The 22,437-nt window shown below is 29.9% G+C and overlaps 1 protein-coding gene and 1 long non-coding RNA gene across 2 annotated transcripts; one reads left to right on the forward strand and one right to left on the reverse strand.

Annotated features, from left to right (window-relative positions):
• Positions 1 to 221: 221 nt before the first annotated feature.
• Positions 222 to 1,093, reverse strand: LOC121174201 (uncharacterized). The gene is made up of 2 exons (XR_005890073.1): positions 746 to 1,093; positions 222 to 488 (listed from the first exon to the last, which is right to left on the reverse strand). It is a non-coding gene; the product is annotated as an uncharacterized lncRNA (long non-coding RNA).
• Positions 1,094 to 18,739: 17,646 nt separating this feature from the next.
• On the forward strand, positions 18,740 to 22,437 carry LOC100306053 (uncharacterized). The gene is made up of 3 exons (NM_001249888.3): positions 18,740 to 18,826; positions 20,227 to 20,561; positions 21,926 to 22,437. Exons 2-3 carry the CDS (start codon positions 20,253 to 20,255, stop codon positions 22,007 to 22,009), a joined length of 393 nt encoding a protein of 130 aa, NP_001236817.2. The 5' UTR covers positions 18,740 to 18,826; positions 20,227 to 20,252; the 3' UTR covers positions 22,010 to 22,437.

The following is a 22,437-nucleotide window of genomic DNA, read 5'->3' on the forward strand; positions in this document are numbered from 1 at the left end:
TACTTTCAACATCGGTTAATAAGCAATGTTAAAAATCTTAAATAACCGATGTAAAAATCTTATTTTCTAGTAGTGATATAACGAAAAGTTTATTATTTTCAATGCAGAAAAAATATAAAAATAAATCATTAGAAGTAATAAAAATTATGTTGACGGTCTTACTATGTTGGTGTGTTCTAAACACTAAAAATGAATGACAAACGTGAATAATACACGATACATGTTGGCAATAATCATACAGATATGAATTATCATTTATAGGATTTTAAGTTAAACAACAACTAGTATTATGAGAAAAAAAAAGTCCGTGACTGAACTTATACATGGCAAATGAAAAATTAAGAGAAAATAGATTAGTTGATATCAATGAAAGAAATTTTAATGAAAAGGAAAATGGTATTGTAATTCTTCTGATGAAAAATTAGTACACATTCAAAATTACCTCACTCCAACTTTTCTTTATCACGGAAAGCTCATTATTTTTTATCCTGCAAACAAAGAAAGCGACACAAGAAAACTAGCAAATTGAATTTTAGACAAAAATAATCATATTACATTAATTTCAAACCTATGAATCACACTTCAAGACATCTTTATTGAAATATTTGTGCATTATCAAATTTTTTAAAAAAAAATCATTTCATATGTAGTTTGCCTCATCCCTTGTTCGCCATGTTAGTGGTACTTACATGACACTGAAAAAAAATTCTATAATAAATAAAAAGTAACAAAGGAGTATACGTACAGAACTTGCAGCTACCACAGACCAACTATTTTTGCTACATGTCCATAAAGAAAAATCACAAACGAATTACTCTAACCTACAACCTTCAACCAATATTTCCAAGAAATTTTTTTTATATCTCTATCACCCTTTTCGCCATTTGAAAGAAAGAAATACTAACAGAAATTTGATGTTGAATTGGACTAAAAAATGAACAGATGATGGGTATATATAATACTGGATGCTATGAAATGCTTTGCATTTTTTCAAGGCCTTATGCATTCCCAAGAGTGTATTTATTTGGTTGTTTTTATCAACAATAAACGTTGGAATGATCAATACCATTCACTCTTCGCTTGCTAATACAAACTGGAGATAATGTATTAACGGTGCATTAAATTGGTGAAGTTGGTATCGGAACTCAGAGATCATTATTGGAATCAAGCACCTTGTGTGAAGAATTGTGTGCAGAGTAGGATCCCTTTTGACATTATTGAATTTTATTGAATAAATAGATAAAAAATAATAATTTATCCAATTAATAACATTAGAAATCGTTGTTCTATATAACAGCATTACAGCACTAGAGCATCTTCCGCATTCATAACGTCTGCGAATAGCCGAATACTTATTGCATTTGGTTTCTATAATAATTACAAATTTATTAATGATCATGGGTAGATGAAGTTATGGCACAAGACAAGTTGTCTTAATTGTCTGCATTCAGATGATGGTAGGGCATAAAAAAATTACTATTACTTTCTCCATATGACATTTTTTTAAATTTAGTTTTAAGTTATAAAATAATTAAAATTTATATTACTAATTTAGGAAGTTTCTTATTAATAAAATAAAATTTTCCTTGCTAATATCTTCCATTTCTTTTTTTATTTAATTATAAAAAAATAAATTTCTTTCTATTTAATGTTATTCATATGACTTTATTCTATTCTAAATTACAATAAACAAGCAATTAATAAATTGGAAAGTGTGTTTATCCTTTGAATTATTTTCTTTAAATTTTAAAATATATCATATTTTATATTTGATTTTTTTATTTTCTTAAAAGTATTAGTAAAATATGAAAATTACTTGTAATATTAGCTTGTTTGAAATCTGAATCACATTTCCGTTAATGGAATAAATTTCGCACGCTAGTGAGTGAAATTTACCGAATTAATTCTGATACGAGTAAAATGTTAAAAATTTTCATTCTATAGAACTAAGTTACATTTATATACTAAATTTCAAAAAATATATTTATTTTGATGCATTAAAATTAATTTTATTTTACTCTCTAAATAAAATCATTTTGTCTAAAGTCACTTTTAAAATACCATTCACAACACAAATTAATGTTTTAACATCAAATCACAACCATTGAATCTATATATTAATAATATAATAAATTTTAAATTATCATTCAATCACAAATTGAATTAAATTAAAGTGTATAATAAGTTTTTTGAACTTTGACTGATAAAAAAAAGTTTATTAAACTTTACAATAATAATTTTTAACAATGAATAGTGTAAAAATTTTACGTTCACAGAAATTTAATTTTTTAAAAATTAATTATTTAAAGAAAAAGAAGAAAGTGAAACTTACTCCAAACTGGTTGAGAATTTAACATCTAGTATAAATTATAAAAGAACTTGAAACGGCCACTTTGGAAGCTTGCAAGTTATAAGTGTAGTGTTATTAAATTTTGAAATTAAATGTCGATTGTGACTGTCGTTAGTGGTTGTCATGGACATGGTGGGTGACCGACAAATTCGGCGCATCTCAGTATATGGAAGAAAAGGAAGTTTCCACTTTCCTCCACTCCATCATTAAGAATTTCAGATACAATTGCTGTAAGTAAATGTTACTAAAAATTACTTTATATAATTCAAAATCCAATCAAAATATGAAAAAATTATTCTGATCTCTATAATTACACAACTTTAGTTTTTAGTCACTATATTTAAAAATCATTCATTTTAATGTCTATACCAGTAACACCTTTAAATTCCTTTTAGTCTTTATCATAACACAAACATATTTTAGTTCTTGTAACAGGAAGGATCAAAAGAGATCCTAAAGTGATTATACACAACTAAAAGATATAATTTTTAATTGTAAGGACTAACATGTAAAATTTTTCTAACTATAATTAAGATCAAAAGAATAATTTTTCCTTAAAATATTAATGAATGTAATTTTTGCCAAAAACTTATATGTTTAACATTATTTTGAGAAATTAATTATGCATACAAAAATTTGAACCAACTTAAACAACTTTTGGGTTAAAACCAAAATTTGTATTAAAATTTACTACTGATTTGTTTTTATAATAAAGTTTTTAAATATACTTGATTTCAAAGGCAATTTTATTTGTGGGTCTAGTTTAGTTAGTTGAACAAGAAAGTGTGAGTTGTTATAAACCTCCTAATACCATCTTCAATTCTCATATATGAAAAAAATGCAATTTCATTCAAAATTTCCTTGATAAAAAAAAACTAATCAAGTAAATAATCTGATCTAAGTTTTCAATTCAAAATCATTTTTTGTAAGATTATATTGCACGATTATTATATGACCCTAATATTAAGCATTGCTGAAATATACTAGTGTTCTTTGCTAGAGCCAAGAAGCTCCCTTTATTACATGTACAAGATAAAGTAGGTGGTGTTTGCATGATCTTCGAAACATGAACGATACAATGCAAGTTGTTCCATGCGTGATGCTTGAGTAAGGTTCTGTCTTTGGCTACTTAATTAGCCCTTTTGCTGGAAAAGTTTGCTTGGTGAGTTGCATTTCCTGGTAACTTTGCCTCAGTAGCAAGCAACTGTTGCAATTGGAATACCAAAGCAAAGTGCTCCATGGTAGCTTTGTGAAGGGATTAACTGAGTAACAAAGCTTAAAGGAAGAACAACGCCATTAACTTTTAATATTTCGTTTGTTTTATACATATAGGTGTTTGATTTTTTTTTATTAGAGTTTTGGTTTAGTCTCCCATGAAGCCTAATTAGTTAGTGTATGTTTGAATTTTAGTTAAGAGTGATCAATAGTATTTTTATTCTCAAAGCAATATTCCCGTTTTTCATTTTATACATTAGAGTTTACAAAAATATTTTTTCAACTTTTATCCAAACATATATATCCTCAATCAATGAATTGACTTTTCTTTTCCTTTTCAATTCACATTACTTGTCTTTATTTTTTCAACAAAAGAAGGATGCATGTGTACACATTCTAATGATATTTTTACTAATAAAACAGAGTAAGAAATAAATATCCTTAATCATAATGATTTTATGCATCTAAAAATAGTTTTATTGCATTTGGTCTTAATTTGAAATTTTCAAAAAACTTAACCCAAATTAAATATGAACTATAACAATGGCTTTCCATTTGTTTGATTGGTAGTGTAAAAGTCATTTTTTTTCTTTTAACAGTAACATATTTTTAATCAATGCTCTTAATTTTAACACTAACGTCTAACTCTTATATGATGACAAAAGTTGAAGAATATGTATATAATGCAATAATTCTTTTATTCGTATATAATACAATAATTTGATAACAACTAATAAGTCTTTTTTTTTTTGTACCGGTCATTTGTTGAATGAGTCTATAAATATGATTACGATTAAGCTAAATACTTTAGAATATATACTTCAAAAATGAATAATTAATAAGTATTCCAAATACTTTCACCGATGATATAAATAAATATGCTGTGTGATAAAAAAAAATATAAATATGCTCTGGGAGCCGAACAAGATTCCTTTCTGTCCACACATAAAAGTCTTTTACATTCTCCATTTTCTTCTTTAACCAAGCTTAAGTTCCTCAAAATTTGCTACCCAATTATTATAGATCAAAAGATGAATCCAGATTAAAAATGCCTTTTTTCTGGCTTAGCTAGATTCATGTAATGTCTCTTCGAATTGAATGCTTTGATTTGTTAGCACGTACAAAATTATACAAGCTAATTAATTAGACCATGAAAAAAAATGGTATTTGTGTGGATGGTGTTTCTATCTATCATGTGATCCAGGGTCGTTGTCATGTTTGGAGTATATGCAGGTTTGTAGTCAGGTTTTCCTACTTTGGTGCGAACTCGTAGTTAATAGTTAGTTTAGGCAGCCATAGACGATGACAATGATAATGTCTTGGCACCATCACCTCCATCCTATTTTTTTTCATATATATAAACAGTGAGCATAGTAGTTAAACATTCAGGTTATAATTGAACATGGTAAAGTTGGGAAGTGAAATAAAATGATGTTATGTCATTTCATCGTTTGGGATGAATATGTTTTGTCCTTTTTTAAAACGTATAACGTTCCAATTACATATATTGGGTTTGTGAAAAGTAAATTGTTTCTTATGTATAGAATAAAAAAAGTGGCCGGATTTCTCTTTTTTTTTTAGTCAGAGAAAATAAGTACCATATCACCATTATTGTTGCTCTTATCACGGGAGTCCAAACTTTGAGAGACAAAATTAGTTAACAAATCACAAGTTTAATATATACAAGAAATTTAATATATAATTAATATTTTTTTATAAATAACATATATATATATATATATATATTTGTATTGAGTACAAAAATACTGAATAAAAAGAAAAATATATTAAATGAATAAAGTAAAAGTTTTTTATATACTTTAGGAGTCACGAATATTTTTTTATAATAATTTAAGAAAAAAATTGAGAGTGATCACATGACTCAGAGGCTCTCTCTTACTCTGTATGCTTAAGAATAAGAAAGTGAAAAATCTTATATAAATAGAATAGTGATAGATAGATCGACTTGCCTATGTGGCATATTTTAACGAGTAATATTTTTTAATAATTAAAAAAGTATTTTTTTTTTATCAAAAACTAAAATAAAGAGGGAAGAGGCATAACCATCCACTCCTCATGGCACACTACACGATTTCAAAATCACAAGGGCAACCTTTCATTGTCGCACCTCTTGGCAGTTTGAGCACATAGTAGATCATCACAACCTGAGCACGTCTCACATCATTGTCGCACATTGTTGCAGCCTTAGCACATCTCAAATTGTCGCATTGAGCATCGTCACACATCATCGTAGTCTGAGCATCATCTCAGATCGTCACAATGAGAATGTTGTACATCACTGTCGTCGCAGCCTGAGCTTCACTTCACTAAATTCAGAGTTGCTTCACTTTTCAGTTCAAGCATCCACTAACTACTCTTTATCCCCAATTTTCACCACTTTAGTCTTCATAAATCTTCTCAAGTAACTCTAATATCTAGTTTGTAAAACCTTTCAACTATTTCATGGCTTTGTGATCTGTATCCCTTTGAATTGGAACCTTGGATTGTAAATCCCTAATTGCATAATGTGGTATTTGTTATAAGAAACCAGCTCCCTCTAATATTACCTGTAAGCACGAATTGGTATGTTTCTACATTATGGGGCAACCCATAATTTGTATATCTATTCTTATTTTTTTCTGTAAGAAACAAACATATATATTTTTAGTTTGGGTCCATAAACATTAAAAAAAACACCTTTACTTTTAGCTTTCACCTTAATTTTTTGGTTCACTTTAGGAACTAGGATGTTTCTTTTATTTTTGTGAAACAGGAAAGGCTTCCATAATTTATATTGAAGATTCAGTCATTCAAAAGATTTATAGCTATGATGTTAATTTTTTAAAACTAGAAAATCCAATGAGAATGATCAAAAGTAGTATCAATATCTTAGAGCTTCTTGAATTAGCCATTAACCATTGAGGCATGTGTTCTTGAATTGAAACTTGGCACCCACTATGTGTCATTTATTGTTATGTGTAACTAGTAGCATTTGTTAATGTTGTTATTATTTACTTGTTAGTGTCGTTGTTATTTGGCCTCATGATTTTTTAATTGATGTACAAATCAGAATTTTCATAGTGATCTTTCTGAGATATTCAAATCAGAGGACATGGAAATAAAAATACCAGGAAAGACATGTATTGTTATTAGAGCTAATTCTAGAATTGGCTATGCAATTGTTGAGGGTCTTGCAAAGCAGTTTTCATCTTTCTCCTATGTTTGTTTTTGGAATTTTGTACTTTTAAGTTTGAAATTAGATATTATGATTAATGAAACTGTCTATCTTGTATGTCGTAATAAGGAGGGGTTGCCCTTTTTGATATTCAAACTAAAATTGGCCATCAAAATGTATATTTGGAATTATAAATATTTTTTCATGTATTTCAATTCACTAATCTTTTGTTTAATTTTCAAAATCAAAGGCACACGAATTTCCTAATTTCATGCATTGTACATGAGTTTTATTATGGAACCTTCTATAAATTAGTAGATAAGCTGAAAGCATTTGAAAATTTTATGATTTTATATGACTATCTAATTTATCTAGCAGATTAGTGACCTTTCTATTGTCAATGAGATAAAGTCATTCGCTTCCAAGTTTTCTAAAAAGAATGTATCAGTTCATGTGTTAGTAAATTATCGATTGTATTTGTTGATGGATTGACATGTGTACCAATTCATCCTAAGTAGTAAAGTTAAAACGGGAATCCGAGTATCCATAGGGACTTTGTTCGTACTTATGTAGATGAAAATTTCATTAAGAAAAAGATTTAGAAAGGTTGTAGAAAAAACAGTAATTTAAATTGGCAGAAAATTAAATCAAACAAGAATTTAAGTTAATTAATTAATTAAAGACATAAAAGATGAGAAAATCCAATATTATTGTAGAAGGAAATTCAAAAGATAAGAATGTTGGGAACTTAGCCTACCAGAGTTACTCTTTGATGTAATGTTAATGATTTTTCTCTATTTATAGTTATTCCAATTTATACTTGTATCTACTAGTATACTCTAACTTTGGTCCCCCGGGTGAAAGAGCCTAATTTCTCTATTTTCTCTCTCAAATCCCTTTGCAGAGCTAAGATAGTAAATTGCATTAAGAATAGAGATTTATAACAGGCTAAACAAATATCAACATATCCCTAGTGATGACTTTATTTAGATATCATTTCCCAGTTCTATTAGAAAATAATGTTTCCCAACGCTACTCCTAAAACTTACCATGCAAATGAGTGATCAAGCCACAAGCAATAATATTAGGAAAAGATAATGCAAATGTAATATTCATAAATAGATAGGAAGATAAATTACATCAAGAGTAGTTGATTGTCAAGTTTCCAACAAAAGAGGTTTAGCCTCTCATTGTCATGGAGAATTTATAATTGCAAGAGGAAAATATTTAGTAAAGGGGGAAAAGATAAGAAAGGAAATGGAGGGAAGGAATGACTCCCAATGTTTGTCTCTCCTTCTTCTAGCCTTTGCCTTCTATAAGAAATTATATTCTCCTGGAATTTCTGTGTGTCTTTTTCTTCTTCTCTCTTCTTCTTTTATAGGTGCAGATTAGCGAGCTTCTTGCACTAAACCCACCTTTACTTTCCTTAATTAGTCATGCTTTCCTTAATTATTCTTCTTTCCATAATTAACCATATTTTCCTCAATTAGTCTTCTTTCCTTAATTAGTCCTACTTTCCTCAATTAGTCTTCTTTCTTTAATTAGCATTGTTTTCCTCAATTAGCTATATTTCCTTAATTAGTTTTATTTTACTCAATAAGCATCATAAATTCATCACTTTTAATATTCTCTCCACAAAAACTTAAATGATTTTAATTTAACAATTATTTGCTCAAAAAAGAAAAATTAGGAGAGAAAAATTACAAATTCCTATATAATTTAACCCCAAATATACTTATAATTAACAATTATTAGTATTTCAACAAAATATAATACTTCCCAACATAGTTGTAGTTGCTGGTAGTTTCATCGTGTGAACTTCATGAATACATGTGGAGTGTGGATTGCTGATGGATACTTTTTCATTCCAAGAAATTACAATGTACAACTTCTATTATGTATTGTTCAATAAGAAAATAGAACTACTAACATGGTAAATATATTTGTAAGCCACTTTAGGCTCGAGTAAATCTAATGTGAACATAATTCTTGCATCTAGGTTAGCAATGTTGGCACACTTAAGAAAAATCAAGTTATCACCTCAAAAGAATGGGTCATTTTTGTTTCATATGGAAAAAAGAACATTTGCAAATTCTACCTATAACTTGAGTTGATTTATGCCTTTTAATGTAATATGTCATAGTCCAAGTTTGAGTTCAGCTTTGTTGTAAATTAGTAGGCATACCATGACATAATTGATGGTACCATTACTAGAAAAAGCTTCCCCTAATGCACCTATCATTACAGTTTCTTCCTATGGAATGTATACTACTCCTTTGACCAAGGATGTAAAGGTAACTTAAGTTATGATGTTGTCAACCTACTCATCATGGAATAAAGGGACCATTCTCAAGGGTTTTTCCTCTTATTCTTTCAAGAGGACTAATATGATGCTTGGCTTATGTACCATAGCATCTCTCTTCTCTATAGAGAAAGCATGGCACCAAAGCCAATGGAAGTGAAGGAGTCCAAGAAGGGTAGAGGGTAGAGACAAAAATGACGACTCCAAGAAAAATCTCCAACTCAAAGTTCACAAGCTGAGCCCAATTCATACCATCTCATATGTTCGGGTATATAATTTTGTTCCCTGCTTTATGTGAGTTGTTACACAAAGCACTTATTTTTTCTAATTATAAATTTGTTTCCTTCAAATATTGGGGACTAAAATGGATACTCAATGTACTTCACCTTTTGTTATGTTTTTCTTCGATAATCAAAGATTACATTCAATGTTGGGGAGGTAAGTCTTCTTTGTCTCTAAGTTGCAATTACATTCGGATATTCTAATCATATTATTATCTACTTTCTTATCTTTGTGTGGAGGCTTAAGATTTAAATAATGAATACCCCTCATATTTAATTCGGGATTGCAAAGGTTTTGCACAAATCATAAGATTAAGTTATCAAAGGTATGATATATCTTAACCTTGAATAGTTTCTTTTAACTTGTAAATTTTGATAATTTTTTTCCTATAAATATAGTCTTTGATAGAAAGCTTTTAACATCATTCTGTTCAGTCTCTTTATAAAGAATAAACAAAGAATTAGTGGCTGAATTCCAATCCCTACAATATGAAGGCTCAGAATTTCAATTGTGAACTAGATGCTGAATTATTTTTAGTTATTTATTTTTAATTGATGATGCCTAAAGCCAAATTTATGCTTAGAATTAGAAACATACTTAGAACTTGATTGCGTCTTGAAGTTTCTTTTTCTATTAATTATTTTAAAAAAATTTAATTATAAATTTAGCATGTGTATAGTGCATACAAGCACATAATTTGTGGTTACTCAGAGTAAAAGTTGAAGGCAACCACTTCATTCCTTGTTGTCAAATTTATACTTGGCATTGCCGCAAAGTGGGAAATAGGACTAAGAAATGGTCATTAGATCATACATATGCTAGTGTGATGGTTTCATCAGAGTTTTGTTGCATTGGTAAAACTGTTAGTATGACAATTTCTTGACCTTTAGATCAGATATCTGACCAAAAACCTTATGATAGAATTTAATGGTTTGGAAACTATTAGCTACTAGTTGCAATGGTGTGATTGTCTCATCAGAGTTTTGTTTTATTTATTATTGTTGTTGTTTTTAACTTTTTGGTGTTATCATCTTTTTTAATATACAAGTTATCTTGTAATTTATATAGTTTCCTCTCTACCTACATGTGCATGAGAAAATTGTATATCATGGGTTCATGTTACCTATTATAACATGCAAGACACAAAGTTTCTTAATCGATGTATAATAATTGAACTAAGAGCTTTATGTTGTTCTCTATATTACAATGTGGTAGTTCATCTGGTTAAAATAAAGTGTTCTTAATTGTTTTTGGTTATGAAAATTGTGTAACTATGGTATATCTGAATCAAGAGTTGACACTTGATTCGGATATACCATAGTTATCCGTAAAATTAAGGTTACATTATTAACTTAAGTGGTTACATTCGATTGCATTTTATTTTAAAGCCAAACTTTCATTATAAACTACAAAAAATGATGATCCAAAATGATTTGATAAGTGTATAATGTGCATGTTAACTTTTACTATTTTTTTAAATTTAGGCATACCATTTAAAAGAAATTTGTATTCATGCTACGAATAAGGTGGTTAAGTCTATAATAAACAAATGTTATCCTTTTACCATTGATGGTTAACTCTAACTCTTCTAATATTATTACTCAAAAGTCACATGCAAATAAGATTTTCTTTGACTCATGCCTTAAAGACTAAACTTGCATAAGCAAAGCTTGTGTCATGTCATAAGAGGAAATAATTCTACTTGTACCAATGGAATCATGTAAGTTATATTTACTAGTTAATTATGCGCAAAGTTAAAATTACATTAGTAACTTAATAGTTACATTTGATTGAATTTTGTTTTACATATAAACTTGTATTGGTTAGTTATGCTAAAAGTTAAGTTTATTTTAGTAACTTAAGTGGTTACATTCGGTAGGAATTCGTTTTACTTCAAAACTCCCATCGGTTAATTATGCCGAAAGTTAAGATTACTTTAATAATTTAAGTGGTTACATTCGATTGGATATCATTTTATATCCAAACTTTCACTGGTTAGATATGTGAAAGTTAAGATTACTTTAATAATTTAAGTGGCTACATTCGATTGGATATCGTTTTATATCCAAACTTTCACTGGTTAGTTATGCAAAAGTTAATGTTATTTTAGTAACTTAAATGGTTACATTTGATTATATTTCATTTTACATTCAAGCTTTCACTTGTTAGTTATGACCAAAGTTAAAGTTACTTTAGTAACTTAAGTGATTACATTCGATTGAATTTTGTTTTACATTCAAACTTTCACTAGAAACTACAAAAAATGATCATCCTAAATGATTCAATAAGTGTATAATATAACTTATATTCTCTTATAATTGTTTTACATTTAGGACACAAAATATAATAAAAATTTGTATTCGTGTTATGGATAAGGTGATTAAGTCTATAATAAACAATGGTTAACCCTTTCTCATTAGTGGTTAATTCTAATTATTCTAATATAATCACTCAAAAGTCACGTGAACAGGAATTTGTTTGTCTGATGTATGAAGGACTGACTGAACTTATATGAGGAAAGCGTGTGTCATGTATTTTGAGAATAATTAAACCTCTATCATATGAGGATCATGAAAGTTACAATTACCAGTTAGTTATGCCCAAAATTATGATTACTTTAATAACTTAACTGGTTATATACGATTGGGTTTCATTTTACATCCAAATATTCATTAGAAACTACACAAAATGATGATCCTAAATGATTTCATAGGTGTATATTACACATGGTAACTTTTACTATTATTTTAAATTAACACATCTTATATATGATGAATATTTGTATTCATGCTTTGATTAAGGTTGTTAAGTCTATCATAATTGATGGTTAACTTGATATCATTAGTGGTTAACTTTAATCCTTCTGATAGTATTACTCAAAAGTCAAATGTAAACAAGAATTTCCTTGGCTCGAGCCTAGAAAGCTGAACTTGTATGAAAAAATCATGTGTCATGTCGTCTAAGAGAATAATTCTATCTGTACCAAGGGAATCACCCAAGCTACATTTATTGGTTGGTTATGCGGAAAATGAAGGTTATATTAGTAACTTAAGTAGTCACATTCAATTGAATTTATTTTACATTCAAACTTTTTATTAGAAACTGCAAAAAAAGATGACCCTAAATGATTTGATGAGTGTATAGCGCACATGTTAACTCCAACTATTGTTTTAAATTTAGGCACACCATATGATAAAAATTGTATTCATGCTATGAATAAGGTGATTAAGTCTATAATAGATGTTGGTTAACTTTTTTTTTTTTTATCATTTGTGATTAACTCTAACCCTTATAATATTGTTATTCAAAATTCACATGTCAATATATTTTCTTTCGCTCATGCTTGAAAGACTAAAGTTGTATGAGCAAAGCATGTGTCATGTTATCTGAGAGAGAATAATTCTACTTATACGAAGGGAATCGCACAAGCTACATTTCCTTGTTAGTTATGTGCAAAATTAAGTTTAAATTAGTAACTTAAGTGGTTACATTTTATTGAATTTCATTTTACATTCAAACTTTTATTAGAAACTACAAAAAAGATGATCCTAAATGATTTAATAAGTGTATAATGTGCATGTTAATTCTTACCATTGTTTTAAATTTAAGCATAACTTATGATGAAAATTTGTGTTCATGCCATGAATAAGGTGGTTTTGTCTATAATAAACAAAGATTATCCTTTTATCATTGGTGGTTAACTATAACCCTTCTAATACTATTACTCCAAAGTCACATGTGAACATGATTTTCTTTGACTGATACCAAAAAGACTAAACTTGTATGAGCAAAGTTTGTGTAATGTCACTTGAGGAAATAATTCTTCTAAGAGAATCATACAAATTACATTTACTGGTTAATTATGTGTATAGTTAAGGTTACATTAGTAAATTAAGTAGTTAGATTCGATTAGATTCATTTTACATCTACACTTTCATTAGAAACTAAAAAAATGATAATCCTAAATTATTTGATAAGTGTATAATGAACATATCAACTCTTACTATTGTTTTAAAGTTAATGCACATCATATGAGGAAACTTTGTATTCATGCTATGAATTAGGTGATTTAAGTCTATCATAAATAATAGTTAAACTTTTATCATTTGTGGTCAACTCTAACCCTTCTAATATTATTACTAAAATGTCAAATGTGAATATAAATTTCTTATGCATCAAGAACTGAACTTATATGAGGAAAGCATATGTCATGTCATTTGAGAATAATTCAACGTCCATTATACGGGGATCACACAAGCTACATTTATTGGTATTTTTTTCATTTTTGAGATAATTATTATTCATTTATCATTTGATAAGCCAAAAAAGTGGTTAATGATAGATACATATCGATAATTTTGTTGCACAAGGGGTTGGCTATTGAGACCTTAATTTATGTTTATCCGTTTTGTAGGCAATGGTAGCCATAATTTTATATGTACTTAACAATAACCTACAATATTAACAACATTTTAGTCAAAATTAACCATCCTTTCAAATGTAGTTAACCATAGACAATATTGAATAACCTTATGAAATTAATCATTTGTGGTACAAGTATGGAGTGAAATGCAGATCTATGTGTAAGATTAGTTAATTTTCATCATCACCATTCATTTTCTTGAAATTAATGGGGGGGTGGGGGGGGGGGTAAGATTAGTTACTTCAGCTCATAAAGAACTACATGGCCTAAAAGGCATAGTAGTATGATCACACTCACGAGTTATTATACATCAGAATAAGCAAAGTTATTTAAAAGAATCAGTTATCTACAATTCTAAATGTGAAACTCCCACAAGCAGGGTAATAATATTTACAAAAAATAAACATACTATAACTGCTGAAAGAAAAATGAAAATGTTGAATTCTAAGAACACAATAATAATGGGAAAAAAGGAAAGGAAAAGACAGGAAATAATTTTACAAGCACTTGCTATGCACTATTTTCTACTATGTCATGAGGATGTGATTGAGATCTTCACAACAAAATTAATGTTGCATGCCAATACCAAGATTCGCCTTAGGATAGTTCTTATATTAACACCACATAAATAGAAGTCCACCCAAGTGTCTGGTTCTTTTTCTTTACCTGGTTCCTTCTCTCTAGTTTCTTTTATTAAGCTTCTTTAGACCAAACCAACAAAAAAATGTCAATTATATATTAGTGGAAGAGATCATATGCCAAGTTCAAGGGCAAATTCATCCAATTCCCAAAAGTATTTGCTTGAAATTCCTTTGGTGTGTTGGATCGTGCATTAGTGTAGGATAACTTAGATTCAGTTTGTTCCCTTCCCTGAGAATATTGCATAAAATTAGTGTGTAAATTCTGACATATATATAGACAAGGTAATTTAACAAGTAAAATGCACTTAAACTTGTTAAAAGTTTAGAGTCACATAAAACTCATGCAGATCCTACATGAATGGTAAAAGATTATTGTATATCATACACATACAGTCATACAGACTCAATGGAGAAAATTAAGCAACAAATGGCCGAACACACCATCATGCAAACATGCAACATAAGTTCTAATTTCTATCAACACAATATAAGCCCATTGAACATTTTACCTTGATCACTCTTCTTCAACCTTTAAACAAACTGTTTTTTTTATGAACTAGGTTGGGGAGCCATGGTTAAAATATGTATGAAAAGCTTGACAAGATGAGGTAGCCATGGCATGTGGGACACACCATTTTTTTACCCACATATATAAGGGCTCATAAAAAACAATGCATGGCCAAATAAAAATCAATCAATCCTCTATGTTGATGTCTCAAATCAAGTCTTTCTCTTGGACATTTTTTTCCACACAAACATACGAAGCAACGCAAGTCAAAAGACAATAAGAAAACTTGTAAATGAAGGGGAGTGTATGCTATTAAAATGTATAACCATACAAGTAGATTTCTAATAATTTTTTTTGCTAATATAACTATCACATAACAAGGCTCACATTTTCTTGGCACCAAAAAAGAAAAAGTTAGGAGGTTGAGAGTGGAGTGGAGCTCATATGCACTCCAAATCACAAATTTTGGGAACTAGAAAAGCAATTAGAAACAAATTTTCCACCTACCATTTCACAAGAAAAAATTAAAACCTTTAGAAGCTATGCAACATTTCTTTAAAAAATTAGGATGCAAGTATGACAAAATATGATGCTACACATAAATATACCCAAAAAGTAGATAAGCATAAAGTTGTGGGTAAGAAATAGGCAAATACACGACCAACAAAGGTTGCAGAACAACCACCTATAGGTTGGTGCCAACCAATGCATCTAGGATTCTTGTCCATTTCAAGTATAAAAATAAATATGGAGAATATTTTAAACAAACAAGGTGTTATTATTAAATCTATATTCCAAATCACCCGAACAACACAAAACCAAATTGAAATGTTCATAGAATGCCTAACATACATATAAATCTAAGAATCAATCCAAACAAAATGCAAAAAATCTCCGCATAAAACACATAGTACATACAAATCAATAAATCTCTAAAGAAATACAGAATGAAACACATATAATACATACATACGACAAAAAATCATGAAGAAACACATAGTTCACATGTAGAAAGAGAACTAATAACATAAATGGATCAAGATTTAACATCTCAACAACGTGAAAAAGTGAATTCAAGAAAATGTAGGTTAAAATATTTACCGTACAAAGATTTAGGGTTGAGGAATCATACTTGGATGTAGCGTTTGAGGCAATAAATAAAGCTCCCAACAAGCGTTTTCGACTTGGATCCCGATCTGGCTGATGTGGATTGAAATGCACTCTCTCATTTTCGGCAATGAAGATTGAAGCTCAAAGCGAAAGGAAAAGAAATGGGTTTTCTTTACACAACCATCAATATTTTATCCCTTTTTCATATAGTTAGGCGCGAGAATATTTGGATCTTCAAACCTTTTTCCCAATTTTCAGTATTTTTTTTAATTTTAATTTTTTATTTTTATTTTATATTATTAAATAAAAGGATATTATATTTTAACGTCAACTCACGGGTGTCTATTGGAGGTGGAGCATTGTTGGGGTGTGACACTATTGTGGTGTTCGTTTAACATTTTCCATATAATATATCATAGAATAAGGTTTGGTCCTATTTTTGAAGATTAAGTAAAGTATTTCATTTAAAGAAAAATTCAAAACAATTTGAGATTTTTTTTTATATTAGATATAGTTACTACTTTCATGATCTGACTGACATCTACAAAATGAATTTTATTTTCGATTCTACAAGTTCTATGAAAGTTTTATTTTTCCAGTATGTATATTAATTTTTAGTCTTATTATTCTTCTTCTCTTGATCAATTGAACATTTTATCAAAGTTATGATAGCTAAATTATGATTTTATTTTATCTTTAACAATTATGATAGCTAAATCTTATCACTTTTGTCATTATCAACATTACAATTATCATCACTATTATTATTGTTGTTCTCATCACCATTACCATAATCGCAATTACTACCATAACCACACTCATTATCATCATTACAAGGGGTGTTCGTGGTGTGGTTTGATGTAGTTTTGACTTAAAATTAGTCTGAATCAAATAAAAAAATTAATTGTGGTGCGATTTGGTCCAATTTAGATTATTTATGAAATTTGAACCAAACCAAAACAATCTTTTGAGTATTAAAAAATGCTTAAAATGTTTGTTATAATTGGATAAAACTTGAATAATAACTAGTTTAACAATCAATGATATAAATGATCAACTTAAAGTTTCAACTTGAATAATAATCGTTCAACTTAAATAATAAAATTATTAAACTTAAAAGTAAAAACAGTACATAATACTTACTTTCAAGTTCTAACGACTAAACTTAAAAAAAAATAAGTGTTATCATCGGAGAGAGTCGTTGCCGCAAACGCAGAAAAGGTCATAGGGAGAGCGATTTTATGCTTTCAGTTTAGGGTTTCACGAGAAAGGAGAGAGGAGAGTGAGAGACTAAGTGTTAAGTGTTTTAGTATTAAATTTAGACTGAGTGTAAGTGTTGTCATTTTACATAAGCTTAAAGTTATATTGTCATATACATATATGATTAATATGAGTCCTATATTGAACTAATAGTGTGGTTTGGTTTTCACATGCCAAATCGAAAACCAAACCAAATTGCACAGTTTGGGAAAAAACAAAAATAAACCAAACCAATGCCCTTTGATTTTTCTGCATATTGCAATCTTTTGGGTTGATTTTTGATTTTATGTTCCATTTGATTCAATTTTGAACACTCTTAATCATTACTTCCACTATCGTCATTATTCATTATCATAAGTTGATTAATACTCATTATTACTATTATTATTATCATGGCTATACTAATTGTTATCCCTACATCATTAGAACAATCATCACCATCACATTAACTATTATTATTATTATGATTATCATAATTGTCAACATTACCACGGTTAACACAACTATCTCTACTACTAATATTATTATTGTTCTTTCTATCGTTACAAATTTATCACCTATCCACCACTTCTTTGTTCCTACTGCCACCTCCAAGTTACATCACTAAATAAGTTTGAATTAAGAAGTTTTGTATGATTTTTATTTAAGATTTAGTATGAAAATTTAAATTTCAAAACCATGAAAGTTTAAATTAAAAATAATTCCAAGCAAAACTTAATCTAGCTTTTTTTTTGAAAAATTAGCATAATAATATAAGAGAAAAATAGATTATACACTAATAATATAAATCTAGTCATTTAATTACAACTCAAAAGATATAATAAATTTAGTTTTATGATAAAGAGCAGCTTCCGCGCATTTGCACCATGCACAAATCATTATAGCAACTAACAATTTGTTGTGTTAGTAAAAAAAAGTAAATGCAAAGAAAAAAAATGTAAGAGATTAAACTAAAGTAAATATATGATTAACATGTGGGAGTTAAGATGAATACTGAATGATTTTAATATAATTATGAATTACTTAAAAAAATAATATTAATAATAATTTATAATTAGATAATGGTATAAAATTAAGTAGATGATCATTAAACTCATCCTATAACGAATATCTTTTTTTTTTTTTGTTGATTTATAACGGTTACCTCTGATGAATGAAACGTTGTGGTGAAGGAAAATTTACTTGGGAACAAGAACAACCACCCCTTCCATTGTGCCTTCTTAACATAAGTATTGAGTACGCGTCTACGACAACCAAGACTTATGCACGTGAGGGACATTATTGTGCTTGCCAGGCAAGGATCATGGCCCATCCACGGATATTGCTGTGGGCCTAAAAGCCAGCTCAGTTGATTGACCTTGCTCCACAACCACACTAAAAAAAATTCAATTTTTTTTTTATAAAAAAATAAAATAATTACTTTTTATGTTTTTGAATAAATTTGGCTCCTTTATAAATATCACCTTTTTTCTTATAGCTGTTACATAGTGTGTTAAGCCTCGCCGACTCGGTTGCTATCAGCGAGTGAGAGTGAGTGAGTGGTTCTCTTGCAGCAACAAGGTAAGAAAAAAAAAACTTCAGATCTCACTCCTTTCTTTGTTTCCATTTCGATCCACACCATGTGCTACCTATTTTCCTCTCTGGGTTTTAATCATATATGTTTCATGTGCTGTTTTCTATTGTCTGATGATAATGTTTCTAGTTAACTCATGATGTTTTTTTTTTTTTTTTTTTTTTTAATTTCTGGGACTTTTTCTTTTCTTGCATGCTTGTTGGTGTATTTTCTTTTTTCATTTTGGCTAAACAATTAGTGGGGTTTGGCTTTTTTTACCCCTGAGGTTAGATTTCTTTGTTTTTTAAATAGTTTGGACTGACGGGTGTGAGTTGGATTGTGAATCTCGTTGTGGCGTGTTCCTGATTGTGTTTTTTATGCTTGAGTGGCTTAAAGATTTATTTTTTAGCTTTGATTTGTTGATGGGTCACTTGTTCTGAGATTTAGCATCTGATCTCACTGGTTTTCTTATTCCATTCTGTGCCTTTTAAGTGTTGAGTCCATGCACTTTGGGAATAGCTAGATCAGAAGTGCCTGGCCCTGGAATGGTTTTGTGTTTGCTTGATCTGTGAAGAAAGAAGTGTATAATGATGGAACTAAAAGGGATGCAATCAGATGAAATTTTTTATTGCATTGTAGGATAGGAGAAATGGGGCTGAGTGCCCTTTTCATCTGATCTTCCTCAGAAATTTTATCCTCTTGAAGAGATATGTGCAGATTAAGGAAAAGGAAAAGGAAAAGGGGATTTATGTTTATGTGTCAAAATAAAATGGCTATATAGTTTCAAAATTTCCTGCAAATTACCTTTTCAATCATTTTGATGACTACTAAATGCTTGGATTTAAATTTTTTGCCTATCCTCAAGCTTTTCATTTTTCCCTATTCATTTCATTTTTGACAGCTGCATTTTTCGATTCTGCACACTGATAAGCTTACCCGTGAATGTAATTGAAAGATGAAAGATGGAGACTGTATGTGATTGAAACTTTATGAATGTTGGTTATATAGTTTCAAAATTTCCTGCAAATTACCTTTTCAATCATTTTGATGACCACTAAATGCATGGATTTAAAATTTTGCCTATCCTCAAGCTTTTCATTTTTGACAGCTGCATTTTTCGTTTATGCACACTGATAAGCTTACCCGTGAATGTAATTGAAAGATGAAAGATGGAGACTGTATGTGATTGAAACTTTATGAATGCTCTTTTATTAATGTAAAATAATCATCTGTGTGCAATAAAAACTAATAAACTTATTACTTTGGGGTGCTTGGTATATAATTGTTTCTTTTTTGTTGAGTTCTGATAGCTCATGGTTCTGTCTGCTGATGCTATTGGTTTGTTATTTTCCATGAATGTTGGTTGTTGAATTCCTTGTGGCAAAAAAAATGTTATGCTGCTATATAGGTTTAGTGACACCAAACAGACTGGAAATGGGTCGTGGGGTCAGTGCTGGTGGTGGACAGAGTTCCTTGGATTATCTCTTTGGCAGTGGGGTACCTGCCAGCAGTGCAAATGGTGCTCGCACTCAAAATGCAAGTGCTCCTTCACCACCGGTTGATAAGCAAAGTCCAGCACCAGCAGCAGCAGCAGCACCTGCACCTGCAGCAGCAGCAGCACCAGCACCTGCACCAGCACCAGCACCAGCACCAGCTGATAAGCAAATTCCAGCTGGAATTCCTGGAAGTCTCAAAAACAATTACCATCGCGCTGATGGGCAAAACTGTGGCAACTTTCTCACTGTACTGCCCTTCTCAACTTATCTATTATGATTATTTTAATTTTAATTGTATTATGTAATTAGCTCTTGCTATTTTCTGCATATCTGCTCTAAATATACTTGTTTGTTTCAACTTACATTAGCCTAGGAAATACTAGAAAGCTTAATAGTAAAGTAGACGAGGATTGGAGTCTCCTCCTCTTGCTTACCATTTCCTAGTAATAGTTCAGTAAAAAGTAATGAAGTTGCAAAGTTAGTTTTCACAAGGATCCTATTTCAGTAAAACAGTGTTTTGAATTGCAATAGTGCTACAGAAAGGAAACCATGTATAAATTACTTAGAATAATTCAGATTTCTATTAGCATAAAGCTATAGTGAAAAATTCAAAACTTTAATGTAAGAATAATTCAGATTTCTTGGCTCAGCTACTTAAGCATGGTTCCTTGCTCTGTTGGTAGGAAGGAAACCATGTATAAATTACTTAAGCAGGGAGTAACAGGAATTCTGTCTCCTGTTCTTGCATATCCATAAGATATAATATGCACTTTATGCATGTTTTCTTTATTTTCTTGTTTATCTTGTGTGGATTCTGAGTACTTTCTTGGGTTTTGTCTGACAAATAACCTAACAAAGCAACCTCAATCTTTAAGAATTAATATTTCTTTATCTCCCTCCCTAGTCCTGTTTAGAGTTATATGTACTTTGTCCTCCTTTTTCTGTCTGTAAGTGCATGAACTAAAATTGCGATATCTCATTTTTCTTGATGACACATGCTACAGAAATTGGTTCTACTCCTGTAATTTTGTAGCTTGCCATGTAGCAATTTCATATTTTGTTTTTTATGGTGGCTTCCTATAGAAAATTTCCTTGTGATTTCATGCCTCATGCTTTGTTGATCATGGAAGTTTTTGTGTATCATGTTGACCTTTAATGTAAATACAGTTTGTTATTTGAGTGTTATGTGAGAGGGTGAGCCTTGGTGCAGTCATAAGGTTGCTGCCTTGTGACCTATAGGTCTTTGTTTGCAAGTGTAAGGTTATGTACATTTACCTTTCCCTAGACCTCACCTCACTAGTTGGGAATCTTGTGCACCAGATCCTCCTTTTATTTGAATGTTAAGTGAAGTCAGCAGAGGTGTTTGATGCTGCAATTTAATTATAATTTTCAGCACAGTGAAATTCTGAAATGATAGGAATTTGTACATGGAGAAAAAAGTACTAAACAACTGCCATAGCACGGCTAACTGTACCTCTCTTTCTTTTACACTATAGAATTGATTTCATGCTTTGGGATTGAATTTGTTAACTTTATTGGCCCTTGTTTAAATAAGCTTTGGTTATGGTACTGAGGAATTGTTTCTTAATCATGGTTTTGCTTTGGGTGCAGGATCGGCCATCTACCAAGGTTCATGCTGCCCCGGGTGGTGGATCTTCCTTGCATTACCTCTTTGGTGGTCCTCCAGGGAACTGATTCATACCTACCATGTGATGTATCATGTGTAAAATGGATAGTGTTGCATTGTGTTTAGACCAGTGGACTTTGTTTCTTGTTCAATTGAATCTCTTGACAATGTTGGTGTGGCTTGATGGCCAAACTAAGCTGATTCATAGGTTTGTTGTTCTGTGTTATTGTGTGGGTTTCGATTAATGAAATTTACTGTGCGAATGAGCTAAAGTGGCTCATAAATGTTCTCTTATCTTTATTATTGTGTTCATTTCATGATGCTGACTTTATTGAAATGACCCTGGGGATCATATATAGCATTGGTCTTGTTCCATGTGATGGAATTATTAAGTAAAGCAGCATTGGTCTTGTTAGTTTTCTTTGTTTCTAGAAATGTACGAGAGTATTTGGTTTTTACTCATTTCTACTTCTCAATGCAATTATTAAGTAAAGCA

This window comes from Glycine max, chromosome 19, assembly GCF_000004515.6.
Source record: "Glycine max cultivar Williams 82 chromosome 19, Glycine_max_v4.0, whole genome shotgun sequence".
Lineage (NCBI taxonomy): Eukaryota > Viridiplantae > Streptophyta > Magnoliopsida > Fabales > Fabaceae > Glycine > Glycine max.